General features: G+C 45.8%; 1 protein-coding gene across 4 annotated transcripts in view; it reads left to right on the forward strand.

Moving 5' to 3' along the window:
* The first annotated feature begins 6803 nt into the window (after positions 1 to 6803).
* RNF32 (ring finger protein 32) overlaps positions 6804 to 24386 on the forward strand; it is a 44644-nt gene continuing 27061 nt past the window's right edge. For 2 of the 4 annotated variants that reach the window (XR_011539655.1, XM_008530583.2), the window contains exons 1-7: positions 6804 to 8196; positions 11078 to 11166; positions 11662 to 11923; positions 16267 to 16409; positions 19332 to 19364; positions 19919 to 20043; positions 20275 to 20383. Coding sequence is in view for 3 of the 4 variants with exons in the window: in XM_008530583.2 (XP_008528805.2) it covers positions 11152 to 11166; positions 11662 to 11923; positions 16267 to 16409; positions 19332 to 19364; positions 19919 to 20043; positions 20275 to 20383 (687 nt within the window). In the remaining variant the exon portion in view is untranslated. Of the gene's footprint in view, positions 8197 to 9815; positions 10150 to 11077; positions 11167 to 11661; positions 11924 to 16266; positions 16410 to 19331; positions 19365 to 19918; positions 20044 to 20274; positions 20384 to 20474; positions 20676 to 24386 lie in introns of those variants that run through there. The other 2 variants (XM_070618075.1, XM_070618073.1) reach the window with 2 other exon arrangements.

A 24386-nucleotide genomic window follows, 5' to 3' on the forward strand; every position in this document is an offset into this window, starting at 1 on the left:
CAAGAATAGGCAGATCAGTGGAACAGAATGGAGAATCCAAAAATAGCCCCACACAAACACAGTCAACTGATCTTTGACAAAAGAGCAAAGGCAATTGAGAAAGGACAGTCTCTTCAACAACTGGTGCTGATGCTACGGGAAATTCATGTGCAAAAAAAGACAAAAGGAATCTAGACGCAGACCTTATACTTTCCACACAAATTAACTCCAAATGGATCATACACACAAATGTAAAATGCAAAACTATAAAAATTCTAAAAGATAACATAGGATAAAATCTAGGTGACCGTGGCTTTGGCAATGATTTTAATTACAACACCAAAAGCACAATCCATGAAATAAGAAATTGATAAGATGGACTTCAATAAAATTTAAAACCCTGCTCTGCTAAAGACACTGTTAAGAGAACGAAAAGACAAGCCCCAGACTGGGAAGTAATCTTTGCAAAGCACATATCTGATAACAGACTTGTATCCAAAATATACAAACAACTCTTACCACTCAACAAAAAGAAAACAACTTATTTTTTAAAATGGGCAACAGACATGAACAGACATCTCACCAAAGTAAATAGACAGATAGCAAACAGGCATGTGAAAATGTGAAAAGATGCCCAACATCATATGTCACTGCAGAATTGCAAATTAAAACAAAAATGAGATAGTACTACACACCTATTAGAGTGGTTGAAACCCAAATAACTTGCACATCGAGTACTAACAAAGACACGGAGCAGAGGAGCTCTCGTTTACCGCTGGAGAGGATTCAAACAGCACACTTTGGAAGACCATTTGGCAGTTTCTTAGAAAGCTAAACACAGTCTTCATATGATCCAGCAATCATGCTCCCTGGTATTTATCCAAATGAGTTGAAAACTTATGTCTACACAAATCTTGCCCACAAATGTTTACAGCAGCTTTACTCATAATTGCTAAAACCTGGAAGCAACCAGGACGTCCTTCAGAAAGTGAGCAGGTAAACAAAGCGCGATACACCCAGACAATCGAATACTGTTCAGTGATAAAAAGAAATGAACCATCTTCCTTGACGTTGGTCTTGGCAATGATTTTTTGGATCTGACATCAAAAGCAAAGGAAACAAAAGCAAAAATAAACAAGTGGGACTACACCAAACTAAAAAGCTTCTGCACAGCCAAGGAAACCATCAACAAAACAAAAAGGCAATCTACTGAATGAGAGAAAATATTTGCAAATCATATATCCAATAAAGGGTTAATATCTAAAATATCTAAAGAATTCATACAACTCAATAGCAAAAAACCCAAACAATCCAATTTAAAAATGAGCAGAGGACCTGAATAGACATTTTTCCCTAAAAGACATACAGGTGGCCAACAGGCACATGAAAAGATGCTCAACATCACTAATCACCAGGGAATGTAAGTCAAAACCACAATGAGAAATCACCTCACACCTGTTAGAATAGAATAACTATCATTAAAAAGACAATAAATGGGGCCAGCCCTGTGGCCCAGTGGTTAAGCTCATGGGCTCCACTTGGGCAGCCCGGGGTTTCACCAGTTCGGATCCTGGGTGTGGACCTAGTACCGCACATTGAACCATGCTGAGGCGGCGTCCCACATAGCTCAACTAGAAAAACCTACAACTAGAATACATTGGGGCCAGCCCAGTGGCACAGCAGTTAAGTTCCCACGTTCCACTTCAGCAGCCAAGGGTTTGCTGGTTCGGATACTGGTGCAGACCTATACACCATTTGTCAAGCCACACTGTGTTAGGCGTCCCACATATAAAGTCGAGGAAGATGGGCACAGATGTTACTCAGGGCCAGTCTTCCTCAGCAAAAAAAAGAGGAGGATTGGCAGCAGAAATTTGCTCAGGGCTAATCTTCCTAAAAAAAAAAAAAAAAGAATATACAACTATGTACTGGGGCACTTTGGGGAGAGGGGAAAAAGTAGGAAGATTGGCAACAGATGTTAGCTCAGGGGCAATCTTCAAAAAAAAAAAAAGACAAGAAATAACAAGTCTTGGTGAGGAGGTGGCAGAAAGGGAACACTTGTGCACTGTTGGTGGGAATGTAAATTGGTGCAGCCACTATGGAAAACAGTAGGGTGATTCTTCAAAAAATTAAAAATAGAGCTACCATATGATCCAGCAATCCTACTTTTGAGTATTTATCTGAAAAAAAAAAAACAGGAAAACACTAATTCAAAAAGATACATGTACCCCTATGTTCACTGCATCATTATTTACAGTAGCCAAGATCTAGAAGCAACCTAAGTGTGCATTGATAGATGAATGGATAAAGACATGGTATATACACACAATGGAATATTACTCAGCCATAAAAAAGAATGAAATCTTACCATTTGTGACAACATGGATGGACCTTGAAGGCATTATGCTAAGTGAAATAAGTCAGATAGAGAAAGAAAAATACCATATGATTTCACTTATATGTGGAATCTAAAAACAAACAAATAAATCAAAATAAACAAAAAAGACAAATTCACAGATACAGAGAACAGATTGGTGGTTGGGGGATGGGCAGTAGAGGATGAAGGGGGTCAGAATACAAGCTTCAAGTTATAAGATACATAAATCACGGGCATGTAACGTACAGCATGGTGACTATCTTTAACAATACTGTGTTATATATTTGAAAGCTGCTAAGAGAGTAAATCTTAAAAGTTCTCATCAGAAGGAAAAAAATTTTATAACTACACATGGTGACGGATGGTAACTAGACTTATTGTGGTGATCATTTTCCAGTGTATACAAATGTCAAATCATTATGTTGTACACCTGAAACTAATATGTCATTTATACTTCAAATGAAAAAAAGAAAGAAAGAAGTGAACCATCAAGCCATGAAAAGCCGCGGAAGAAGCTTAAACGCTTATTATGCAGTGAAAGAAACCAATCTGAAAAGTCTACACACTGTATGATTCCAACTCTATGACATTCTGGAAAAGGCAAAAGTATAGAGACAGTAAAATGATCAGTGGTTGCCAGGGGCACTAGGAGGAGGAGGGGAGCGATTTTTAGGGCTGTGAAACCATCTGAATGATACTGTAATGGTGGACACGTGGCATTATGTATTTGTCAACAGCTTTAGAAGTATACAAAACAAGGAGTGAATTCTCATGGAAACCATGCAGTTTAGTTAATAAGAATGTATCAACATGGGTTCACCAGTTGTAACAAATATAGCATACAAATGCAAAATGTTAATAATAGGGGACACTGTATATGGGAACTCTGTACTATCTTCCTAATTTATCTATATATTTTATTAAATAAATAGAATATATTAATTTAAAAAGCTTATCTGGATGCAATCAGGAAACAGCCTCCCCTGCATTGAACACTTCAGAGCACCAACTGATTCAATTTCAGAGAAATTATGCTTTAGCTGAAGTCGTCAGAAACCAGCACACCCTTACTTCCCAGGTCACTTCAGAGGTTATACTAGTAACCTAGCATTTGTAATGCTTTTACGCACCTTGCAGAACTCTTGATTAGGGCAGAAAAATCACAAATGTCTCAATAGTGTCCACATTACCCAATCAAACTCCTTCAATACAATGTCGACACATAATTGCTCTCGGCAAGATTTTTACAGTGTCTGGTACATGGTGATAACAGCATACTTAGCACCAATATCTTTATCATGTCCATTATTAGATAACAGGACACTGTTCTTCACCAAAGTGATAAATTGCTTCTAAATATATTGGATTCAACAACAAAGAATGAATTTGCTCCATTTTCTATTCAGAAAACAAGTTTTTAAAGGAGCTCTTTTGGGGGCTGGCCCCGTGGCTGAGGGGTTAAGTTCACACGCTCTACTTCAGCAGCCCAGGATTCGCGAGTTTGGGTCCTGGTGCAGACCTACACAGTGCTCATCAAGCCAGGCTGAGGCGGCGTCCCACACAGAAGAGCTAGAATGACCTACAACTAGGAAATACAACAATGTACTGGGGCTTTGGAGAGAAAAATAAAAGAGGAAGATTGGTAACAGATGTTAGCTCAGGGCCAATCTTAAAAAAAAAAAAAAAAAAAAAAAAGAGCTCTTTTGTTATGCCCGTGATGGTAAATTACAGGCAAAGAACTGAAATAGGATGGTCCCTCCTCCCTTTCTCCTGTGCGGGAGGTGTTTTCATCAGTGGTACTCTATCACTGTTTCAACATTAATGGGAATGATGTCATCATCATGCCTCTTGTCACAGATATTATATATGTGTGTGTATATATATTTTGCCGGAAGAGTTGAAACAACTAGTCCTAAGCTCTTTCTCATTTCTTTACCAAAAACAAAATAAAACTCTAGTATAATCTCCAGGAAAGGACATGTTTTAGAAGGTCTCACGGGTACACCTGAGTCTTTACCGCAACTGCCGCTGCAGAACCAGGAGCGACTGCAGATCTGCCGGCTACTGCGGGACCTCACCCATCGCACAGGAAGGACTTTGAGTTGTTTGAAAAAAGAAGGATTCTGGTGGAGGTAAATTTAGGAATAGAAACAGTAATAAATCTAGTGTTGGTGGAAATTTAAAGGCAATACTAAAGATTCAGAAAAATAAATGGAAGAAAAGGTGTTTTCAGTAAGAGTTAAAATTGAGAGCTAAATTAAAGAAGATGGACTCTATGCCACTGATTCCTGCTCCTCAGGTTCATTTTCAGTGGCAGGCACTGTGTTAAAGAGAGGCAGGAGAAGAATGTGCATTGAGTAGGATTAAGAATATTTTGCAGATAACAGGGAGAAATGCGAGAGCATTAAGATATTAACTATACGAGGAGGTGGATGCGGAACCGAGAAGAACCATCCTGAGCCTGCCCAGGTGTCCGTCAGCGCAGTGCATGGAGGCTACGGTGGGCAAAGCCACACCCTGTGGGCAGGCTGCAGTAAGGACCCATCCACTCCCAGCCCTTGTCTCTAGTGTAATCATGGGAAAACCTCATCTTCAACCAGAGGACAAACTCCAACTGCCAATTCTAGTATTTGGACACGTTTCCTGCATCGTTCCGACACAAGCAAGACACAGTATAAGATTCTCCCTTCATACAAATGTTTCCCACTTAAATAGCCAGCCCCTCCCATCCTTGGCTGCCTCTCCTCTGAGACGTGCAGGCATCATCTCCTTTCCTGTCACAATGTTTAGCCACGTATCTCTTAAATATAGTACCGCACATGACAGCTTATTGCACAAGCACTGCAGAGAACAGGAGCACAGCTCGTTCATTCTAAGCACATCCATCTCCTTCCCCAAGCAGCTAAGCAGAGCAACCAAACGCATCTTATCATCTACATGGACCTCTGATTTTCTCTTCGGGCTTCTTCAGCCCTTTCTCTTCAGACCATTCCCAGAGCCTCCAGTTCATGTTTCTGAAATTCTAAAATAATCATGTGTGACACAAAGGGCACCAAACAGTACCATGGAGAATGTACTTGATGAGGGTTTTCCAGAGATGCAGACGTGCTCCGCATACATGCGATATCCTAGGCCCATCTGTAAACCAACAGAAAAGCTAAAGGTATAACATTACAATATAAATCACGGAGAGCACAGTTTTGGGACAAAGACAGGTGAGGTATGCATGTCCTTGAACTCTGTCCAAGAAGGCTGCATTCTGATGATGTCACTTAGTCCAAGGATAGAACACACTGTCTTGAAGAGGGATGAGGAACATGTTCTTCAGAGCATCTTCTTCAAATATCCATGTCAGCTCTGCTTTTGTCAAGAATGACAAAGCAATAATTACAGGGTTAAATTTGCAAGCAAAAGCCTGCAGAAAAAAATTCTGTGTAGCTAACAAGAAAGACCAATTTCTTTTGGGTAGAAAACATGCAGGTATAAAACTGTCGTGAAACTTTAAACACTTGGATGGAGAGAAGGAATTAAAAGACGTGACTTTTTCTTAGAATTTCATGAAGTTCAAGAAAAATACCTTAACATGGATCTAAAGAGCAGCCATCACTGCACCAAGCAGTTCTCATACAGATGACACTTCAACCTCCCCACAGCCCGAAGGTGGGTATAGTGCACCTATTTATCACTTGAATTCTTCCTGTTACGGGTAACAGAAAACCAGACCCAAACTGGCTGGCGCGCACAGGGAATTCATTTACTCAGGTAAATGGGAAGAGCGGGAGTAGGGCTGGCTTCAGGGCTTCAACTACATCACTGGGGCTTGGACTCTGTCCAAACCTCTGCCATTTCCTGTACAATCCTCCTTCTAAGGTTGTGGGATGGCCCTCAACAGCTTCAGGCTCTCACCTTGTGAAGCCAAGACAGCCGCACAGCTGCAGCTTCACGTCCTTCCTTGTTTCTACATTCAGTAGGAGAATTACAGGAATTTTCCAGGAGCTCCCACAAACAGACTGAGTCCACGTGATGGGCCTCGCTAGGTCATACACCCATCCCAGCTAAGTCTCTGTGGCCAGGGCACTGTGACTTTCTGACTAGCTTTGATCAATGATCAAGTTTCAATCAACTTAAGTCAGTAATTTCTTTAGACCTCACTTTCGGGGAAGTTAAAAAAAAAAAAAAGACCATTTGCATTTTGTATGTTTTCTTTGCACTTTCAGCTGAACTTTATTTCAATAAAGGACAAACATAAGTTTAAATAGCACAGTTGAGTCACTGACATTAAAAAAGAAAAATCTCTATTGATTTCTGCTTCTGGGCATGATGGAGTGTCAGGGATTAGATTTCAGCTCTCACCTCAAACAACTAAAAAATCAGACAGAACATACGAAACAATGGTTTTCAGACACGACAGCAGGCAGCGCAGGACTGTGATCCTTAAGACAAGGGAAACAAAGTGAGTCAGGAGAGTTTTGGTGCTACAACCAAAACAGGGGACAGCAGTCTTATCTGAGGATGATACAGAGGAAAGAATTCTAGGAGGCCACGACAGAACGCCAGAGAGGAAAGACCCTCAGACGGAGAGCTCCGGAGACCTGGAGAAGACCCGTCTTGGGTCTGTACCTGAGATTTAACGGGGGTAGGCCTGCAAGGAAACCACCCACAGCTGGGGAACCAACCAGTGATGGGGCCTGAACAGCCCTCAGAGCTCACACAGGCCGGAACAGCCCTACAGCCAGCGCGGAGGCAGCTCCTAACACGTGGGCACTGGGTAAAGCACTTCCAGGGGTTTCGCTCAGGTAGTGGAAACAAGGTAGCCCAGGGCTAAAGGGAACAAACTGTTTCCAGGTGACTTACCTGTGTCACCCACAAAGCTCGAAATGAAAATCCAGCGCCCAAGAACATAAAATTCAGTGTCTGGCATCCAGTCAAATACGACCAGGCACACAAAGCAGCAGGAAAACACAACCCATAACGAGAAGAAAAAGGAATCAACGGAAAGAGGCAGACTATTAATGGGCAAGTATATAAGGACTGCGGGTATAAACGGATTCCACGTTCTCAGGAGCTGGAGGAGAGCCCCAGCATGGGTGCATCACCAGAGGGACGAAGACGTAAAGACCGGCTCTCGACTTCCGGGGATGAAAATCCCTCGAGATGGCACTAAATACTGCAAGAAAAGGTGAGCAAACTTGGAGGCATAGGAATAGAAATTACCCAAAATGAGAGGAACAGCAAACTTAAAGGTGCACAGAGCATCAGTGAGCTCTGATACGTATCTACATATCAAGAAGTCCGATATAAGCCTAACCAGGGAGGGTTGGGGCGGCAGGCAGAAAAGATATTTGAATGAGGACGGCTGAAATTCTGTCGAATGTGCTGGAAGGCAGAGATCTAAGCAGCTCAGTGGCCGCCGAGCGCGAGGCTCAAGAAGAAACCGCCGGGCTGTGATACGCACACCGCCCAAGACAGCGCGGCGGGGCGTGTCGCGGCCCGGGATGCTCGAACCCGCCAGCCGCACCACGGCCCCTCACCAAGAGCATGCGCGGTGCCGCCGTGCGCGGGGCGCAGCCCGGGAACATGCGCACTGTGGGAGTGCCGCCCCGGCAACTGAGACAGCGGTACTGTGCGCGAAGCGGGGCCAGCGAGCATGCGCAATGGGGCAGAGCCGCCGCTGGCGACCGCAACCTCGCGCCGAGCGCGGGGCGGAGCTGAGCGGTTGAGCATGCGCACTGGGGAGTGACCGGCGCGGCGGCGGTTGCTAGGCAACGACGAACTGCCTCGAGGCAGGGGCAACCGCAGCGTTGAGTGCACCGAGGGCGGTGGTCTGTACCGCCCGGGCACAGGTAGGGAGGAGGAACAGGAGGGGACGTCCGGGGGGGGCGTCCCGTGGGGCAGGGGTAGGAGGAGGGGCGGGGAGGGCGACGTCCCGTGGGGCAGGGGTAGGAGGAGGGGCGGGAGGGGACGTCCCGTGGGGCAGGGGTAGGAGGAGGAACAGGAGGGGACGTCCCGTGGGGCAGGGGTAGGAGGAGGGGCGGGAGGGGACGTCCCGTGGGGCAGGGGTAGGAGGAGGGGCGGGAGGGGACGTCCCGTGGGGCAGGGGTAGGAGGAGGGGCGGGAGGGGACGTCCCGTGGGGCAGGGGTAGGAGGAGGGGCGGGAGGGGACGTCCCGTGGGGCAGGGGTAGGAGGAGGGGCGGGAGGGGACGTCCCGTGGGGCAGGGGTAGGAGGAGGGGCGGGAGGGGACGTCCCGTGGGGCAGGGGTAGGAGGAGGGGCGGGAGGGGACGTCCCGTGGGGCAGGGGTAGGAGGAGGGGCGGGAGGGGACGTCCCGTGGGGCAGGGGTAGGAGGAGGGGCGGGAGGGCGACGTCCCGTGGGGCAGGGGTAGGAGGAGGGGCGGGAGGGGACGTCCCGTGGGGCAGGGGTAGGGAGGAGGGGCGGGGAGGGGGGTGCTGTGGAGCGCCCGCAGTGATGACAGCGTGCGTGGGGCGGTCCTCCAGTCCCGCCTCCCCCCCACTTAGCCTACTTAATTCCTGTTTCTTGGGAGGGCCCAAAAACGCTCAAGGTGTCTGAAATGGGTAGTTTTTAAACCTAACACTACCGTTACTAAAGGGAGCCCAGTCCGAAGGTATGGTTGAAGGTTTGACAGAGAACTTTAAGAATATAATTTTCCATCTGTTTGTGTGCTTCTGGCCATCCTAGGTGGAATCTCGTCAAAAATGTGCAAACAAGGAATTCATAAGTTATGAGAGATAAGAAGACACTGTGTCGAGCTATATTTTAAAAATTGTATGTTGCTCGTGTGTGTGTTTAATTAGCATGTTCATTAATTAGTTTAAAGTCACTTAGACAAATTGATAACTAATTACTTTGGCTCCACAATGATATTTTTTGTTACCAATCACGACCTCTTTTAACTAGTTGTTAATAATGGAATTTACAAAGAAAGTACATTCCTATTAATTTCAGTTCTTAATACGGGACAAGGATGAAGTTTCTAACCCTGCCATTCCACAGACGCATTATATCATCTTGAAGGAGTCACTAATGTCCCGCTGTGTTTTCTCATTTATAAGATGGAGCTGGACTAAATATTTGAACAGTTTCCAACTCTGAAATAGTGATACTATAGGACATACCAGGGGCAGGTCTTATCTTGATACTGTGAAAATGAGTAAACAGAACCTCATTAAAATGGGGTTGGGAGGCCGGAAGGGGGAGCCCCCCAACAGGACGAAAGACTTCCTCTTCTTGACCAAGAACTCAGCCAAAGAATGAAAAGCCACCCGGCATCAACTCTCCTGTCCTCCGGTGGACTTTCCTCTTCCCTCCGGAGTTCCTCCTCGCCTCGCGGCCCCACACGTGCAGGTTCCTCACCGTGGTTGCAGAACCCCAGCTGCAATTCTTTGTTGATCCCAAATAAACCCATTTTTGCTCGAGAAGTAACTGGCTGTCTTTTTGTTTAGGGTCAGCACTGTTACTCACCGTGGCCTGCCGTGTGGACACCTGAGATGAAACGGTAGAGCGGCTAGCCAGCTGTTCTGCCAGGTTACAGGCACTGTGGAAGTAGGAGATCCTGCTAGTGACCTTCCAGCCCTTCTCCAGCCTAGGCTGTTGTGAGAGATGTTGGATGGAAGCTTCTCTCATGCGTCTCTTGATGCCAGAACGGAAAGCGACCAGGGGAAGGTCGCAGTACAGACTACCCTCTGGCTCCTAAAGGGTCTTAGCAGCTCCTAAGCCCCGAGGTCTCGTTGGTTTGTTCCCACTGTCCTTCCTTTTCTGGTCTACACTCGCTCCTTAGTAAGTTTACTCTCCTGGACTAGTTTAATGCATGGGTTGATCCTGAGAAATATATTTTTGATTAATTCCTTTCTTGTCTTACAATTAGGCCCTCAATACTATTTCCAAGATTACTTCAATAACTTACTCTTTCTCCCCATTCCAGTATATTTTGGACTCTTGTCTTCATAAAATATACTCTTGTCTAAAAACTAAAAGGGCCAATTCCAAATGCTTCCACCAGCTTCGAAGGGAAGGGGCAAGAATGGCCATTTACGGAGTATCTTGTGTGTGAGCGGATCCATCTTAGACACCTCACAAAGGCGGCCTTCTGTAACCCTCCCCACAGCCCCGCAGGGTGTACTGTTACACCTGTTGTAAGGGGACTCAGGCCTGCGAAGCGTCTTGCCCAGCAGCAGGGTGCAAGGCTGGAACCCGGTTGGTCTGCTGCCGTGTTCTCTACCCCGTGCTCTGGGCCGGCGGAGGCCCCCCAGGCGCGCCTGCACGCCAGCCCCTTGCTGCTCCTTTCTCCCCAGAAGAGCGAACGCGCCCGCGGAGCTCCTGACGCCGTGCCGTTGCTCTCCTGGTCCCCGTGAGCGGCTCGCCGCGCCCCTCTACCCGGCGCTCCGGTCCCAGTCGTCTCGTGTCTTTGGGGGGTGTTCACTCGCGACTCGACGCGTGCACTCTGAGATTTCGTCGTTCTTGCGTGTGTCACGACGTCCAGCAGTGGACTGTTCTCATTCGCGGTGATACGTTCCCCCCAGCTGGCCGGTGCGCTGCGTGCGGGGGGGCTGCTCGGCGGGACTGCTTCCCTTCCAGGCAGCGCGCCGGCCTTGGTGCCGCCGGCCGCCCCACCCTGCGCTGTCACCGGGGTCCTTCATCTTCCCAGAGACCTCGTCAGAGTCTTCTGTCCGCTCTGACTCTGACTTTCTGTTGACTCTTTTTACAGGAGAAGAATTAGAGTGTGGTGTGACGTGATGACGTAATTTGACGTAGCCAAGCAAGAACTTTTCCTGATTCGGCATGTTAAAAAATAAGGTACACACACCTTCCTGAAAACATACACGTTGTTTTACTCATGAGTATATTTTAATTCAGCTATTTGAGAGTATAAAGAAATAGTTTGCAAACCTTGCTTCAGCTGTAGTACTTACTGCAAGCATCTCTTAGGTGCATGGCAATTTAATCCTGTATAAGTTTTCACCAAAAAAAGCATATATTTAAATGCAAGATTCTCTTTAGTATAATAGAGGCAAGATTTGCCTAGAGGCTAAATTAATTATAGTGAAACGGAATGTGTTCAGGAATGCACAGCGTTTATAGGTCATAATGAATTTATTCCTATTATGATTAAGGCCTCACTAATTAAATGAAAAGATATTGCTATGTCGTTAACATAAATGGTGAGATGGGCTTTGCTCCGACTCGGGTCACGGCGGGTCTGCTGCGCCGCCAGGCTGCGTAGACCCGAGCTTCCTTCTGAATGACACGTTCCGTAATGCTCTGTCTCTGCGGCTTTTTCCTGCTTTCCAGGGTCGTTCCTCTAAACGAGATACCTTAGCAGTCACTGCCGTTGCTTTACAAGATCACATTCTGCAGGATCTTCAACTGCGAAATCTCTCAGTAGCAGACCGTTCCAAGACAAAGGTGCAAAAGGAGAACCAAACCAAGTGTGTGAAAGGGAGTGCGAGATCACTAACAGACACTGGCCTTAAAAGACTGACCCGGGACCCTGCGGCGGAAGATCCAGAAAGAGAGTATGTGCTTGATCCCAAACCGCCACCATTAACTTTAGGTATGCTCATCTCGTCATTCATACTTTGGTTTGTTAAAGCTAATGAACCTCGTTGAGATTAATAGGATAATCTTTTCTGGTACAGAAAGAACTTATTTTAATTTACAATCTTACAGAAAGGTATATATGTACCGAAGTTTAAAAATGATGATGGGGACAATTTGAGCAAGATAATAAAGATAGCAATTATGGTAGAATAAGAATAAGTAAAAATAGGATAAAATAAATGTCCATTAATCCACACTGATAGAATAAATAACTGAATAAATAAATAAACAATGGAAAAGAAAAAGCTCTTTCTTATAGTAGAATGGCAATTAAATAAATATGGTAGACAGGGACTAGACGTAGAAAATCACCATTTGGCAAACACCATAGTAATGACAGCCATCAGTGGATGCTGGCATCAGTGGGGAAAGCACACTGACACACGGATGTGGACGTGATCCCACAGTGTCTGCCCACAGATGCGAACCCACAGCCAAGGGCAATTGTGGCTTTACAGTGGTGCACTGGCTAACAGCCCCTTCACCAAGTGGTCAAAGCTGCCATCACTGCCAGTGACAGAGGCCACATCATGTGTCTGCCGCCCGCCCCCACGCTCTGAGAAAGGGGCAGCTCCTCTTCTCTCGTATTCTTTTTTTCAAAGATTTTATTTTTTCCTTTTTCTCCCCAAAGCCCCCCAGTACATAGTTGTATATTCTTCGTTGTGGGTCCTTCTAGTTGTGGCATGTGGGACGCTGCCTCAGCATGGTTTGATGAGCAATACCATGTCCGCACCCAGGATTCGAACCAACGAAACACTGGGCTGCCTGCAGCAGAGCGTGCGGGAACTTAACCACTCGGCCACGGGGCCAGCCCCCTTCTCTCGTATTCTTGCCCAAGATGCATATCTGAGTTTAATGGTGAGGAAACGTCAGACAGACAAACCCAAACTGAAGGATATTCTACACAATTCCTGGCCAGTAGTCTTCAAGGAAGCAAATAAAGACTGAGGAACTGTCCCAGATTACGGGGGACAAAGGGGACGTGACGAGCGAGTGCAGTCTGTAATCTGCCTCAGGAGAAACGACCCCAGTGGGACAAGAAGGACCCCGGTGAGCAATGTGGGTTGGCTGACGGTGTCAGAGCAGCACTGACTGCCTGGTCTCGTCATCGTCCAGGCTATGGAAGATGTTAGCACTTGGGGAAGCTGAGGGAAAGGCACACGAGGATGCTTTATACTGGTTTTACAAACTTTTGCAAGTCTGCAATTATTTTAAACTGAAAAGTTAGAAATAGAAAAGATTTTTAAATGACGCTGGACATGGAAAAGAGGTTTGGCTGTGTCCCAGCGCAAGTGTGATGGAGCCAGGAGGCCCGGCGGGCCTGCCACAGTGACAGCCACTCGAGAGGTTAGTATTTCCCTCTGACATGCTCACAGTGCTGGCTGTCGTTTAGAAAATGGGGTAGTTCAAGACCACACAGAGGCCTGGGAGAGCGTCGTTCAATATAGTGTCTGTGTTCCACTGTGCACGTATGGTTTGTGAAGGTGATCAGACAGCTTCATCCTAGCCAGCCTGGCAGGAAAGATTTAAATTAGACATTAGGAAGAACTTCCCAATTTGGAAAATAAGGTTATAAAGGAGAGGAAATGAATCGTTCTTTAGGGAGCTCTTTATGAAAAAAATTATTTAAATTTTTATGCATATTTGTTACTAATGAGGGTGGACCATATGTTCTCCATTATTATCTAGACATCATATTGCACTCGGATTTTCTGGCTTTTCTTGCTGATTTTCTGGCGTTGTCTGTGTACTCTGCATATTAATCTCTTGTTGGCTTAGCCCGTGAGAGTATCTTCTCCTGGTCTGTCACCGTCTTTTAACTTCGTTTGTTATTTTACACTGAATAAAATCTTCATTCTGATTACTGTTAAACCCATCAGTTTTTCCCTTTATAGTTTATGCTTTGGGAGATTTAAGAAATGCTTACCCATTCTGAGATCACAAAGGTTTCCCCTCGTTTTCTGTATTTACCTTTAAACTTTGGCCTTTCACACTTGGATCTCGTCGTGGTTTACTTTGCATTGGTATTGGGAAGATCGATGGGTATAAACGGTTGTTAGATCGCTCCCTCAAATCATAATCCATCGTTTCTTCACTGCCTTGTGGCAACAGCTCTGCAAATGCCAGGTTTTCCACATCATCTGAGAGAGAGGCACAGAGACCGCGCGAGTGATTCGGGGGCGACTGTTTCTGTGTCAGTATCTCACCATGCTAGTTCAGTTTTATAATATGTCTTAATAACTGGTAGGAAAAGATCCATAATTCATCCCCAAAAATCTTCTCCAGAAGGATATTCTCTCAATACATTAAAATACTGTAGGCGATCCTTTGATTTTATCTTCGTGGAGACATTCCTTCTAGAACCTTCCATCACTCTCCCACCTGGACCAGTTACTCTGTACGTGGCTGGCGCAGAGCTGTCACCCCGGGCTCTCTTCACAGCCTCGTCCGTCCTGTGGATCGCCTGCCTTTGGCTCTCCTGCTGTTAGATCCTCATTCCCCGATTGCACAGCTGCTTCCTTCTTGGTTTCCTCCCTCATTGGGTGAAGTTGCTCCTCCAGGAGCTTCCTGAGACAGAGTGCATAAGAGACCAAAGTCCAAGCTTACAGACGTAGATATTTTACTCTACCCTCACATTTGATTGGTAGCTAATAAGGAATTGCACTATGGGAATCTTTTTCTTCTCAGAATTTTGAAAGACTTGCCTCCTGGTGTCCGTGTTGCTGTGGACGAGTCTGATGCAATGCGCTTCCTCACCCTTTGACAGCTGTTTTCCCTGCTCTCTCTGAAAGCTTTTAGGATCTGCTTTTTCTCTGCAGTTCTGAGTGTACGGTGACACGACTCGGCGGGAATCCTTTGCTCTCGGCCTTGCTGGGCCCGTCAAACCAGAAACACGTGGAAATGTTTGGGACTATTTTCTTTAAATGTTTCCGCTCCGTCCTCACCGTGTCCTTTCAGACGTCAGGCCTCCTCAACTCCTCCTTTAATTTTCCGTCTCGTGCTTTGTTTTATTCTCCTACTTTCTGTGAGATTGCTTTAACGTCATCTTCTAGTCTTTGAGTTGACTTCCACGTTTCTACTATAAGAATTCCAGGGGCCGGCCCGGTTGCGCAGCGGGTAAGTGCGTACGTTCCGCTTCTTGGTGGCCCAGGGTTGGCCGGTTCGGATCCCGGGTGCGGACATGGCACCGCTTGGCAAGCCATGCTGTGGTAGGCGTCCCACATATAAAGTGGAGGAAGATGGGCACAATGTTAGCTCAGGGCCAGTCTTCCTCAGCAAAAAGAGGAGGACTGGCAGTAGATAGCTCAGGGCTAATCTTCCTCAAAAAAAAAAAAAAAAGAATTCCAGTTTTCAAGAGCGCTTTTTTGTACTCGGAGTGTTCCTGTTACAGCTTCCTCATGTTGTCCCGTAGATGTAACGCTTGCTTCTGTCCCTGAAGACGGCCTTGCATGACGCTTTATCATTGGCCCTCCTCTCGGGCTTACATCCCCACCAGTGTTTTGCCTGGGCTTGTGGCCGAGTGAGTGTTCCCACTGGAATGTAAGCTCCAGGCTTGACCCAGAGGCGACAGGTGGTGGGTACTCAACTATTGATGAATTAAGGAATTGACCCTGACAGTAATTATACATCATAAGAGATTTTTCGCAAAGGAAGAACGTGATTGATATCCATGTTGTGAAGGTAACTGGTGGCAGGAACAAGCTACATTGGAAGGAGGCAATTCTGAAGGCTGAGAGAGAACTCAGGGAAGCAATGATGAGGACCTTTGGCCAATACCTGTGAAAAATTAGTATTCTTCAGTCTTTCTTCTGTAAAATTGGGTATCAGTCCCGCTTGCCTTGTAGAACTATTGTGAAAATGAAATAAGATATGAGGAATTCTTTGTAAATAAAAACATAAAACATATGTAAGGTACTATTGCCTTCTATGCGCCGTAGAAAAGTAGCATTCTATAGATGGTGGAGTACGGTACAGTCATGTGTCGCTTAATGATGGGGACACGTTCTGAGAACTGCGCCAGGCGATCTTGTCATCGTGTGAACATCATGGAGCCACTTACACAAACCTAGATGGTACAGCCTACCGCACACCTAGGCTGTGTGGTACTAGTCTATGGCAACACCGTTGTGTATGCGGTCCGTCGTTGACTGAAACCTCGTTGTGCAGGACTTGACTGTATGTGATATAAATGTTTTGCTTTAATATTTGTTTTCAAAATAATGTCATTAAAATTATATATGAGTACCATATTCTAAAATATATTTTAACTCATATTTTGTGTTGTTTTAACTTTAGCACAGAAGTTGGGCCTGTTTGAACCTCCCCCATTGCCACTATCATCAAATGAATGGGAAAAAGTGAAACAAAGATCCATCGTGCAAGGGGATTCCATGCAGCCGTGCCCGATATGCAAAGAAGAATTCGCGCTTCGCCCCCAGGTGGTTAGCCTGAGATGATATAAGCAGGCCTTCGCTAGTGTAGACTCAGAACTGGGCTGAGTCCAGACTGCTTCTTCCAGTTTCTTCCTCCTGCATGACCCTCAGACACTCACATTTTCTTTTCCATCATGTTTGTGAGAAAGAGCTATAAACACCCTCATTAAACAGTTTTATTTATTGACCAAATGATATTAATTTACAGGGTTTTTGTTTTTGTTTTTTTTTTGAGCAAGTTTAGCCCTGAGCTAACATCTGCCACCAATCCTCCTCTTTTTGCTGAGGAAGACTGGCCCTGAGCTAACATCCATGCCCATCTTCCTCTACTTTATATGTGGGATGCCTGCCACAGCATGGCGTGCCAAGCGGGACCGTGTCCACACCCAGGATCCGGACTGGCGAATCCCAGGCCGCCAAAGCAGAACATGCAAACAACTGCTGTGCCACCGGGCTGCAGTTCCCAAGTATGAATTGGTACAAAGGGGGTGTTCCCATCCCACTGGCCGTAAATAGCTGAGAAGCAAGTTGAGACACTGATGGGAGGAGACAGACGCATTTGGATCCCAGTGTGGGAGGGAGGAAGCAAAGAGGAATTTTTAAGTTGTTTTGTGAATTGAAATCATAAAAGAAAAACTATGCTTGAATATCTCCAAAGAATGTGTAGAAGAATCTTTAAGTAAAATCTCTCAATAACCTCCATTCATGAACCTTTACCGTAGTAGGACTGACGATGGTGCGTGTCACGTACAGTCTGGGTCCAAGTGTTCTCTGTACAGACTTGGCCTCGTTAAACTATCATCTCCTGATCGGAAAGGACACTCCTAGTCTTGGGATTTTTTTTTTTTTTGAGCTAATGGCTACCCTACAATGATTTCTCATGTATGTAGCATTATGCTTCTTACAGAGCAGGCACACGGAGGTTTGCTGAAAAACCACAGCAAATAGTTAAAATTCATAGCCCGGGAACCCCAGGCTCCGCTTACTACCCTGGCACAAAAACTCGCAAACTTAATTTGTTTTAATAAGTTTCATCATTGACAAGTTAGTTCATAGTCATGAAACTTTTGTTCTTTACTGATTTGAATTTACAAGTAATTTTAAACACACTTATATTCCAGCACTCTATCAGGGCCTCATCATACATAGTGAAAGCTGGGTATTTCGTAAAGATTTTAGACCTTAAACACAGAATTATCATCTAGGATAATTTAGTATTTTAGTGTAGCAAGAGTTAATAAAGCCACAAGGAGTCCTTCTGGCCCCAGCAAGCTCCTTCTTGATTATGCTATAAATATTTAGCCTGGAGAATGGAGAACTTAAATGTTGAATTACCCTAAGAGGTGGGATCAGGATGCATCGTGTCCACCATTTCTTCCATTCGGATTTTTATAAATTTCTCACTAAGTTCTGTATTTTTGTTTGGTTATAGATACAGACACTTGTGTTCATTTTGCATTTCTGGTTATTGTTCTCATGTTTAGGTTTTTCCTTAGTTATAAGCAATAGTTGGCATTTTCCCAACATTTAATGGTTTCATAGGTCTTCAGTCAATCTCCTGTCTCTCTGAGGTGGGCATTATATCCATTAACAGATGAGGAAATAAAACGATTCGAGTGATCCACAGTAGGCCAATACAGGAAGTGTGCTCCAGTCCAGCTGGAATCTAATCCTAACTTCTGGGACATCTTTAGTGTGTTTACCACCACCTCATCATTTATTTTTATCTCAGAGAATGTTTGCCAATAACAAATATTTATGCATATTTAAAAGTATGATCTTTAAATATACAGAAGTGTAATGTTATTCAATATAGATCATCAAATACCTGTTGATAAAACATTCTGAAAGATTATAAAGAATGAGCACACAAAAGATTGCTATTAGATTAAACAGTGATCATTAAAAAGGAACCATATGACTGGGTTTAGGCTTCTTGTTGGCAATAAGTTTTCCAGGAAAGGTTTTAAGAACTTTCTGAGTTCTATTTAAGCCAATTTTCTTCCATTCTTCCCATTTGAGAAGAAAAGTGTAGACTGACCGAAGGCGGGGGATGTTCACTTTGAAAGCTGGACAGTTTTACCCAGATCAGGCAGCCGGCCCCGGTGTCTGATGAGCTGCCAGCCTCACGCAGAGCGTTGGAGACTGGCTCCCCGAGGTCCGATCCCTGAGCAGGGACAGTGCTTCCCCTTGGGCCAGCGCTGCAGAGGGAAGCGGCGGAGCGCTCGCTCCGGGGCCACCTGTGCACGGCCTCGTGTCCTCAGCCCACAGTGCTGGCTGTCCTGGTCTCCCCTCCGTGTCTCCTCCTTCCAGAAGAACCACTACGTTTGTCTTTATTCAGTCTAAGCTTCTGTCTTTTGTCACAGCCCAGAATATCACTATTTGGTGGGGAATTTGTGCCACAGAGAAATGATACTTTCCTCTGAGCACACTTTCCCTGCATTTAAAAAAGAAAAAGTGATTCATATGTCTAGGATTCATTGCTATTTAAATCTGAATGTCTGAATTATATCTCAATAAAGCTGTGATTTAAAAAACATTTCCGAGTGCAGTTTCTGAACCAAGGCCTGGACAGAGGTGTCTGCCCCTCCTCCCCGCCAGTCTGCGTCCCGCTCGGGGCTGCCCGCAAACACACCTCTCTCCTAACTGGCCTCTCTAAGGATGCGCTCATTCTAATGGCTAATAGAAATTAGTGTGTTTGACGGTTTAGATTGTTAAGCTAGTTTCTCTTGTTGAGATTATATACCTGTGCTGTGCTAAACTTAAGCACTAAATATTATAAATTCGAGGTTATTAATCTGCTTAATTTTTCAAAGAAACACACTTACCTTTTAAGCATTCAGAGTTTTTCTTTTAATTAATGCATTTACGCTGCTTCTCTTTTAAACTAATTTAAACTTCAAACATTTTTCATCTTCCCGTGCACAGGTGCTGCTTTCATGTTCCCACGTGTTTCACAGGGTGAGTAAACCCTGCCTCCCCGCCCTCGGACAGCGTGCCACACGTCGTCCTTGCAGCTCGGAGGTGGAGCTGCTGTTAGTCAGTCAGTCTCCTAGAAAGAGCCACTTGTCTTATCCATAATCACCGTTGACAGTTAGAAATACGACGTCAGGCTACCGTACAGTTCATCCTGTTTTGAAAATCATGAACATTATGTGACAAGAGCCACAAATGTCTGTGTGGCCGACTGTTGCTAGTGACGGGCATCCGAGTGGGTGGCACCCCCTCCCTGTGAGTTAGCTGCGTGGCAGCCCAACACACGGGCCATCTGCCTTCACCCGGGCTGTCTGCAGGAGTTTTTGATGTAGCTGCATGTATATTCTTGTAAAGTATCACTTTTGGAGCAAGTTTCATGAGGAAGGTGTTAACATCTGATGAAACTTCTTTGCTTCATAAACTAAATTGGACTAAGTCTCATAATTATGAGAGAAAAGAACACTATAATTACATTAGAAGTAAAAAAGTTGTTTATAAGTAATCGCTCATAAAATTTTAAGTGAAATGTTTCTCTTCAGGCATGCCTTCAGGCTTTTGAAAAGTTCACAAATAAAAAAACCTGTCCTCTCTGTAGAAAGAACCAGTATCAAACCAGGGTGATTCACGACGGGGCCCGGCTCTTCAAAATAAAGTGTGCGACCAGGTGAGGGGAGCCCCTGGTCCTGCGGGCCCAGCCCGCGGGGACACACTCCACTGCAGCGTCCGCGTGGACACTGGAGGTCAAACCACAGAACTGGCTTAACAGGTGGGGGGTTTGACCACTCCCCATGGCCGTCGTCGCTGGGGGCTTCACAGCGCAGGCTCCTCGCAAGTTCTGGAACGCTTGTTAAAATAAAGCATCCTGAGTGAGTCGTTTCAAACGTCCGTGTTCTAGGATCCAAGCCGCCTGGAGGGGACACGTGGTTAGAAAGTGGTACCGAGAGCTGAGGAAGACGGTGCCTCCCACCGATGCCAAGTTGAGGAGAAGATTCTTTGAAGAAAAGGTAGGCACAGACCCTTAGTTCTCCCGACGGTGACTCGCTGGGTCAGAGGCGAGCAGAGGTGGGGAGGCTCCGAGACGCGCTTCCTGTTTAGGCTTTCGAGACGTGACTGAGACGCTGCTGCTGACCCTCTTCAACTGAAACTGCCTTTCCAATCCACATGGTAAACTATTTTCAGATTCTTTTCTAGTTAAATCATAAAATTCAAAAAATTGGAATAAGGTTAAATTCAAAGCAACTTTTGTTTGGCCATTTCATGACAAATGTTTAAATAAACTGATGTTTTCAGATAAAAGAATGGAAGCAAGCTTAAGTTTTTCACATCCCCTGAACTGCACGCAAACAAACGGAAGGAAACTTAGAACAATAAAGACCCACATGCTACTGTTTTATGAAGTGCCTCCTTGGGCCTCATGGGATCACCAAATTTGAGAGTTTTAGAAATGAATTCAGTTTCTACCCTTTTAACCATTTTTTTCTTTTATTTTTACTTTGTTTTGGCTTAACAATTTTCCGTTATTGTACCCCATGCAAAAGGACCGGCACGGCTGTGGAGGGAGTGGGGAACGGCCCACTCCCAGCCCCTCGGCTGTGGCATCAGCTGGCGCCAGCTGGCTCACCTGCCGCAGGCGGGTGTGATCCTCACCTTGCCGAGCTGTGCTGGGAGTGAGCACACTGTTTACTAAGGCCCAGTGCCCAGCAGGCACTTGAAAATGTGTTTACTGTAAATGCTAATATATGGTTTCAGTTCTTTCCGTCCGTCGTTAGATGTCGTGATGCTCCACGTTGTTCCACGGCGCTCTGTGAGAGATGGCATTAGCTAATATACGGTTTCAGTTCTTTGTGTCCGTCGTTAGATGTCGTGATGCTCCACGTTGTTCCACGGCGCTCTGTGAGAGATGGCGTTAGCTAATATACGGTTTCAGTTCTTTCCGTCCGTCGTTAGATGTCGTGATGCTCCACGTTGTTCCACGGCGCTCTGTGAGAGAGGGCGTTAGCTAATGTACGGTTTCAGTTCATCTTTCCGTCCGTCGTTAGATGTCGTGATGCTCCACGTTGTTCCACGGCGCTCTGTGAGAGATGGCATTAGCTAATATACGGTTTCAGTTCTTTGTGTCCGTCGTTAGATGTCGTGATGCTCCACGTTGTTCCACGGCGCTCTGTGAGAGAGGGCGTTAGCTAATATACGGTTTCAGTTCTTTCCGTCCGTCGTTAGATGTCGTGATGCTCCACGTAGTTCCACGGCGCTCTGTGAGAGAGGGCGTTAGCTAATGTACGGTTTCAGTTCTTTGTGTCCGTCGTTAGATGTCGTGATGCTCCACGTTGTTCCACGGCGCTCTGTGAGAGATGGCATTAGCTAATATATGGTTTCAGTTCTTTGTGTCCGTCGTTAGATGTCGTGATGCTCCACGTTGTTCCACGGCGCTCTGTGAGAGAGGGCGTTAGCTAATATACGGTTTCAGTTCTTTCCGTCCGTCGTTAGATGTCGTGATGCTCCACGTTGTTCCACGGCGCTCTGTGAGAGAGGGCGTTAGCTAATATACAGTTTCAGTTCTTTGTGTCCGTCGTTAGATGTCGTGATGCTCCACGTTGTTCCACGGCGCTCTGTGAGAGATGGCGTTAGCTAATGTACGGTTTCAGTTCTTTCCGTCCGTCGTTAGATGTCGTGATGCTCCACGTTGTTCCACGGCGCTCTGTGAGAGAGGGCGTTAGCTAATGTACGGTTTCAGTTCTTTCCGTCCGTCGTTAGATGTCGTGATGCTCCACGTTGTTCCACGGCGCTCTGTGAGAGAGGGCGTTAGCTTCAAGTTGCTCAGACGAAACTCCTCACAGGCACTTTCTTGAAATGGTCATTTGTGGAAGTGCCCCTGACACATTTCTTTGGATCTTTTCTATACATGTTTTTAGCTCGCACTCCCATTTGGAACAATGAGTGATAGAAAATGACTCTTTATTGTTTAAAGGAATCCCTTTCCTCCCCCAATGATGACTTCCTTGAGCACGTAGCGCATGACGAGCCTCCGTCCTGGGCTGTGGGTGGAGAAGCCGACGTCCACAGCTCGCTCCTGGTCCTCTGACTCCCAGTCTGGCTGAGGTGCTGATCCCTGTGCACCCTCATGTGCACCTCAAGCCTCACCGTCCCTCCACGTACCCGGGCTGAGGGGGCTTCTTGAAAGTGTCGCAGACCTGCTTAGGGCATGCTAAAAGTAAGTGATTTCAGCTGGACTATAAAGCAGTGTGATAGCAGATTTTTTCCAGTTCCCTTCCTAATCACTTAGGTGATGGTTCCAAGCAATGTAGTTTTCAATACGTGCAAAAGAAAATGAGAATCGTGGCTCGCAGCGGTTTCAGCACACCTCAGATGCGACCAAGAGAACACGCACGATTGTCCTCAGGAGAAGGTCGCCAGTCAATGCAATATGTGCACAAATTACCTCAAAATACTGTGTGTCTCAAAGACACAGAGGCTCACCCGGTGGTGGAGAGGTCAGCTTCTGCGGCAAGGGCAGTCTCAGCACGCCTAGAGGCACCAGAACCGCTGAGCCCGTCCTGGCCTTGCGAGGGGCCCTCCCTCCTGCTGTGGGGGCGGGGGGGGGGGGGGCGGACTGTGACTGGCTCTGGCAGGATGGGCGGCTCCTGCAGCGGCTCTGGCTGTGGGGGAAGTGGAGGGAGACAGGAGAAGGGGTGAGAGGCTGTGGATAGAGAAGCTGCAAATCTCTTTTTTTCTACATTTATATAAGAAAAGGTACATCCTCCAAGTCATTCATGCCCCTTCCAGCATGAATTGGGGTGCAAAGGACTTTCAGGGAAAGACAGAGTCCTGGGAAAGACCGCTTCCTATTTCTGGTTACAAGTGGTCATGTGAAAAGCTTTCCATTGTTCCGCGCCACCCAGTTCTTTTTCAAACATCCCCATTTTACAAAAGCAGCAGCAAATCAGCTGAAATTGCTGATAATTTGCTGGGTGAGAAGAATGTGTGCCACTCTCATTTTTTCATGGTCAGCGAGCCTTTCCTCTTTAAAAGCTAGACAGCGGGGCCAGCTCCATGGCCGAGTGGTTAAGTTTGCACTCCGCTGCGGCAGCCCGGGGTTCAGATCCTGGGCACGGACATGGCACTGCTCCTCAGGCCACGTTGAGGCGGCGTCCCACATCCCACAACTAGAAGGACCTGCAACTAAGATATACAACTATGTACGGGGCGGTGGGGGGGGGGTGGGCGGGGAGTTGGGGAGATAAAGCAGAAAAAAAATAAAGAAGATTGGCAACAGTTGTTAGCTCAGGTGCCAGTCTTAAGCTGGACAGCAGCACGCTGGCCTCCCTTCCGGATCTCAGCTCCCCTGAGTTTACCGTCTACATTTAAAAAGTCGTTGTCCATCGACCAGGATAACAGTTTCAACCTAACCTAGAGTCTCTATGCTCACTCCCTGTAGTCAACCTGGTTTTTGGGGCCAATTAGCATTTTCTCAGCAATGTCTTTCATCTCAAGGACTGGTAATCTCTTGTGTTGTCAGTCCTTCTCAAGTCAGGAAATGACTGCCTTCCACAACTGTTCTTCATCCTTCTCTTATGTTTTTTTTCATGCTTTTCTATATTCTGGACAGGAAGTCTTATTCTCTGAGTTACTTGTGGCAATTCTAATATATAATAGTGCATTGGATCTCAAATCAGAAATTATTCATTGTTTTCTCATACAAAATTTTAATTACAGATTTGATAGTCATTTTACTGTATGTGTATAAATATTTTCTTATTTGCATGCATCATCGTATAACTTTTGAAAATACTGGCTACACTTTGCTTTCACATAAAGAGTCAAGAGGCTCAACTGATTATACCTACACCATAATTCAGATCATTCTTCCCCGAAAGCATTTTAATTTAGTGAAGTTAGACTCATAATTTGTTGCATAAATAGGCATTTTATAATTGACTCTGCTTTTGATTTTTTAATTAACTCTAGAATCCCCAGCTCTCTGCCAGTTTCCTAACCTTCTCTGCAATTTCT

Source organism: Equus przewalskii, chromosome 4, assembly GCF_037783145.1.
Source record: "Equus przewalskii isolate Varuska chromosome 4, EquPr2, whole genome shotgun sequence".
NCBI classification, from domain to species: Eukaryota; Metazoa; Chordata; class Mammalia; order Perissodactyla; family Equidae; genus Equus; species Equus przewalskii.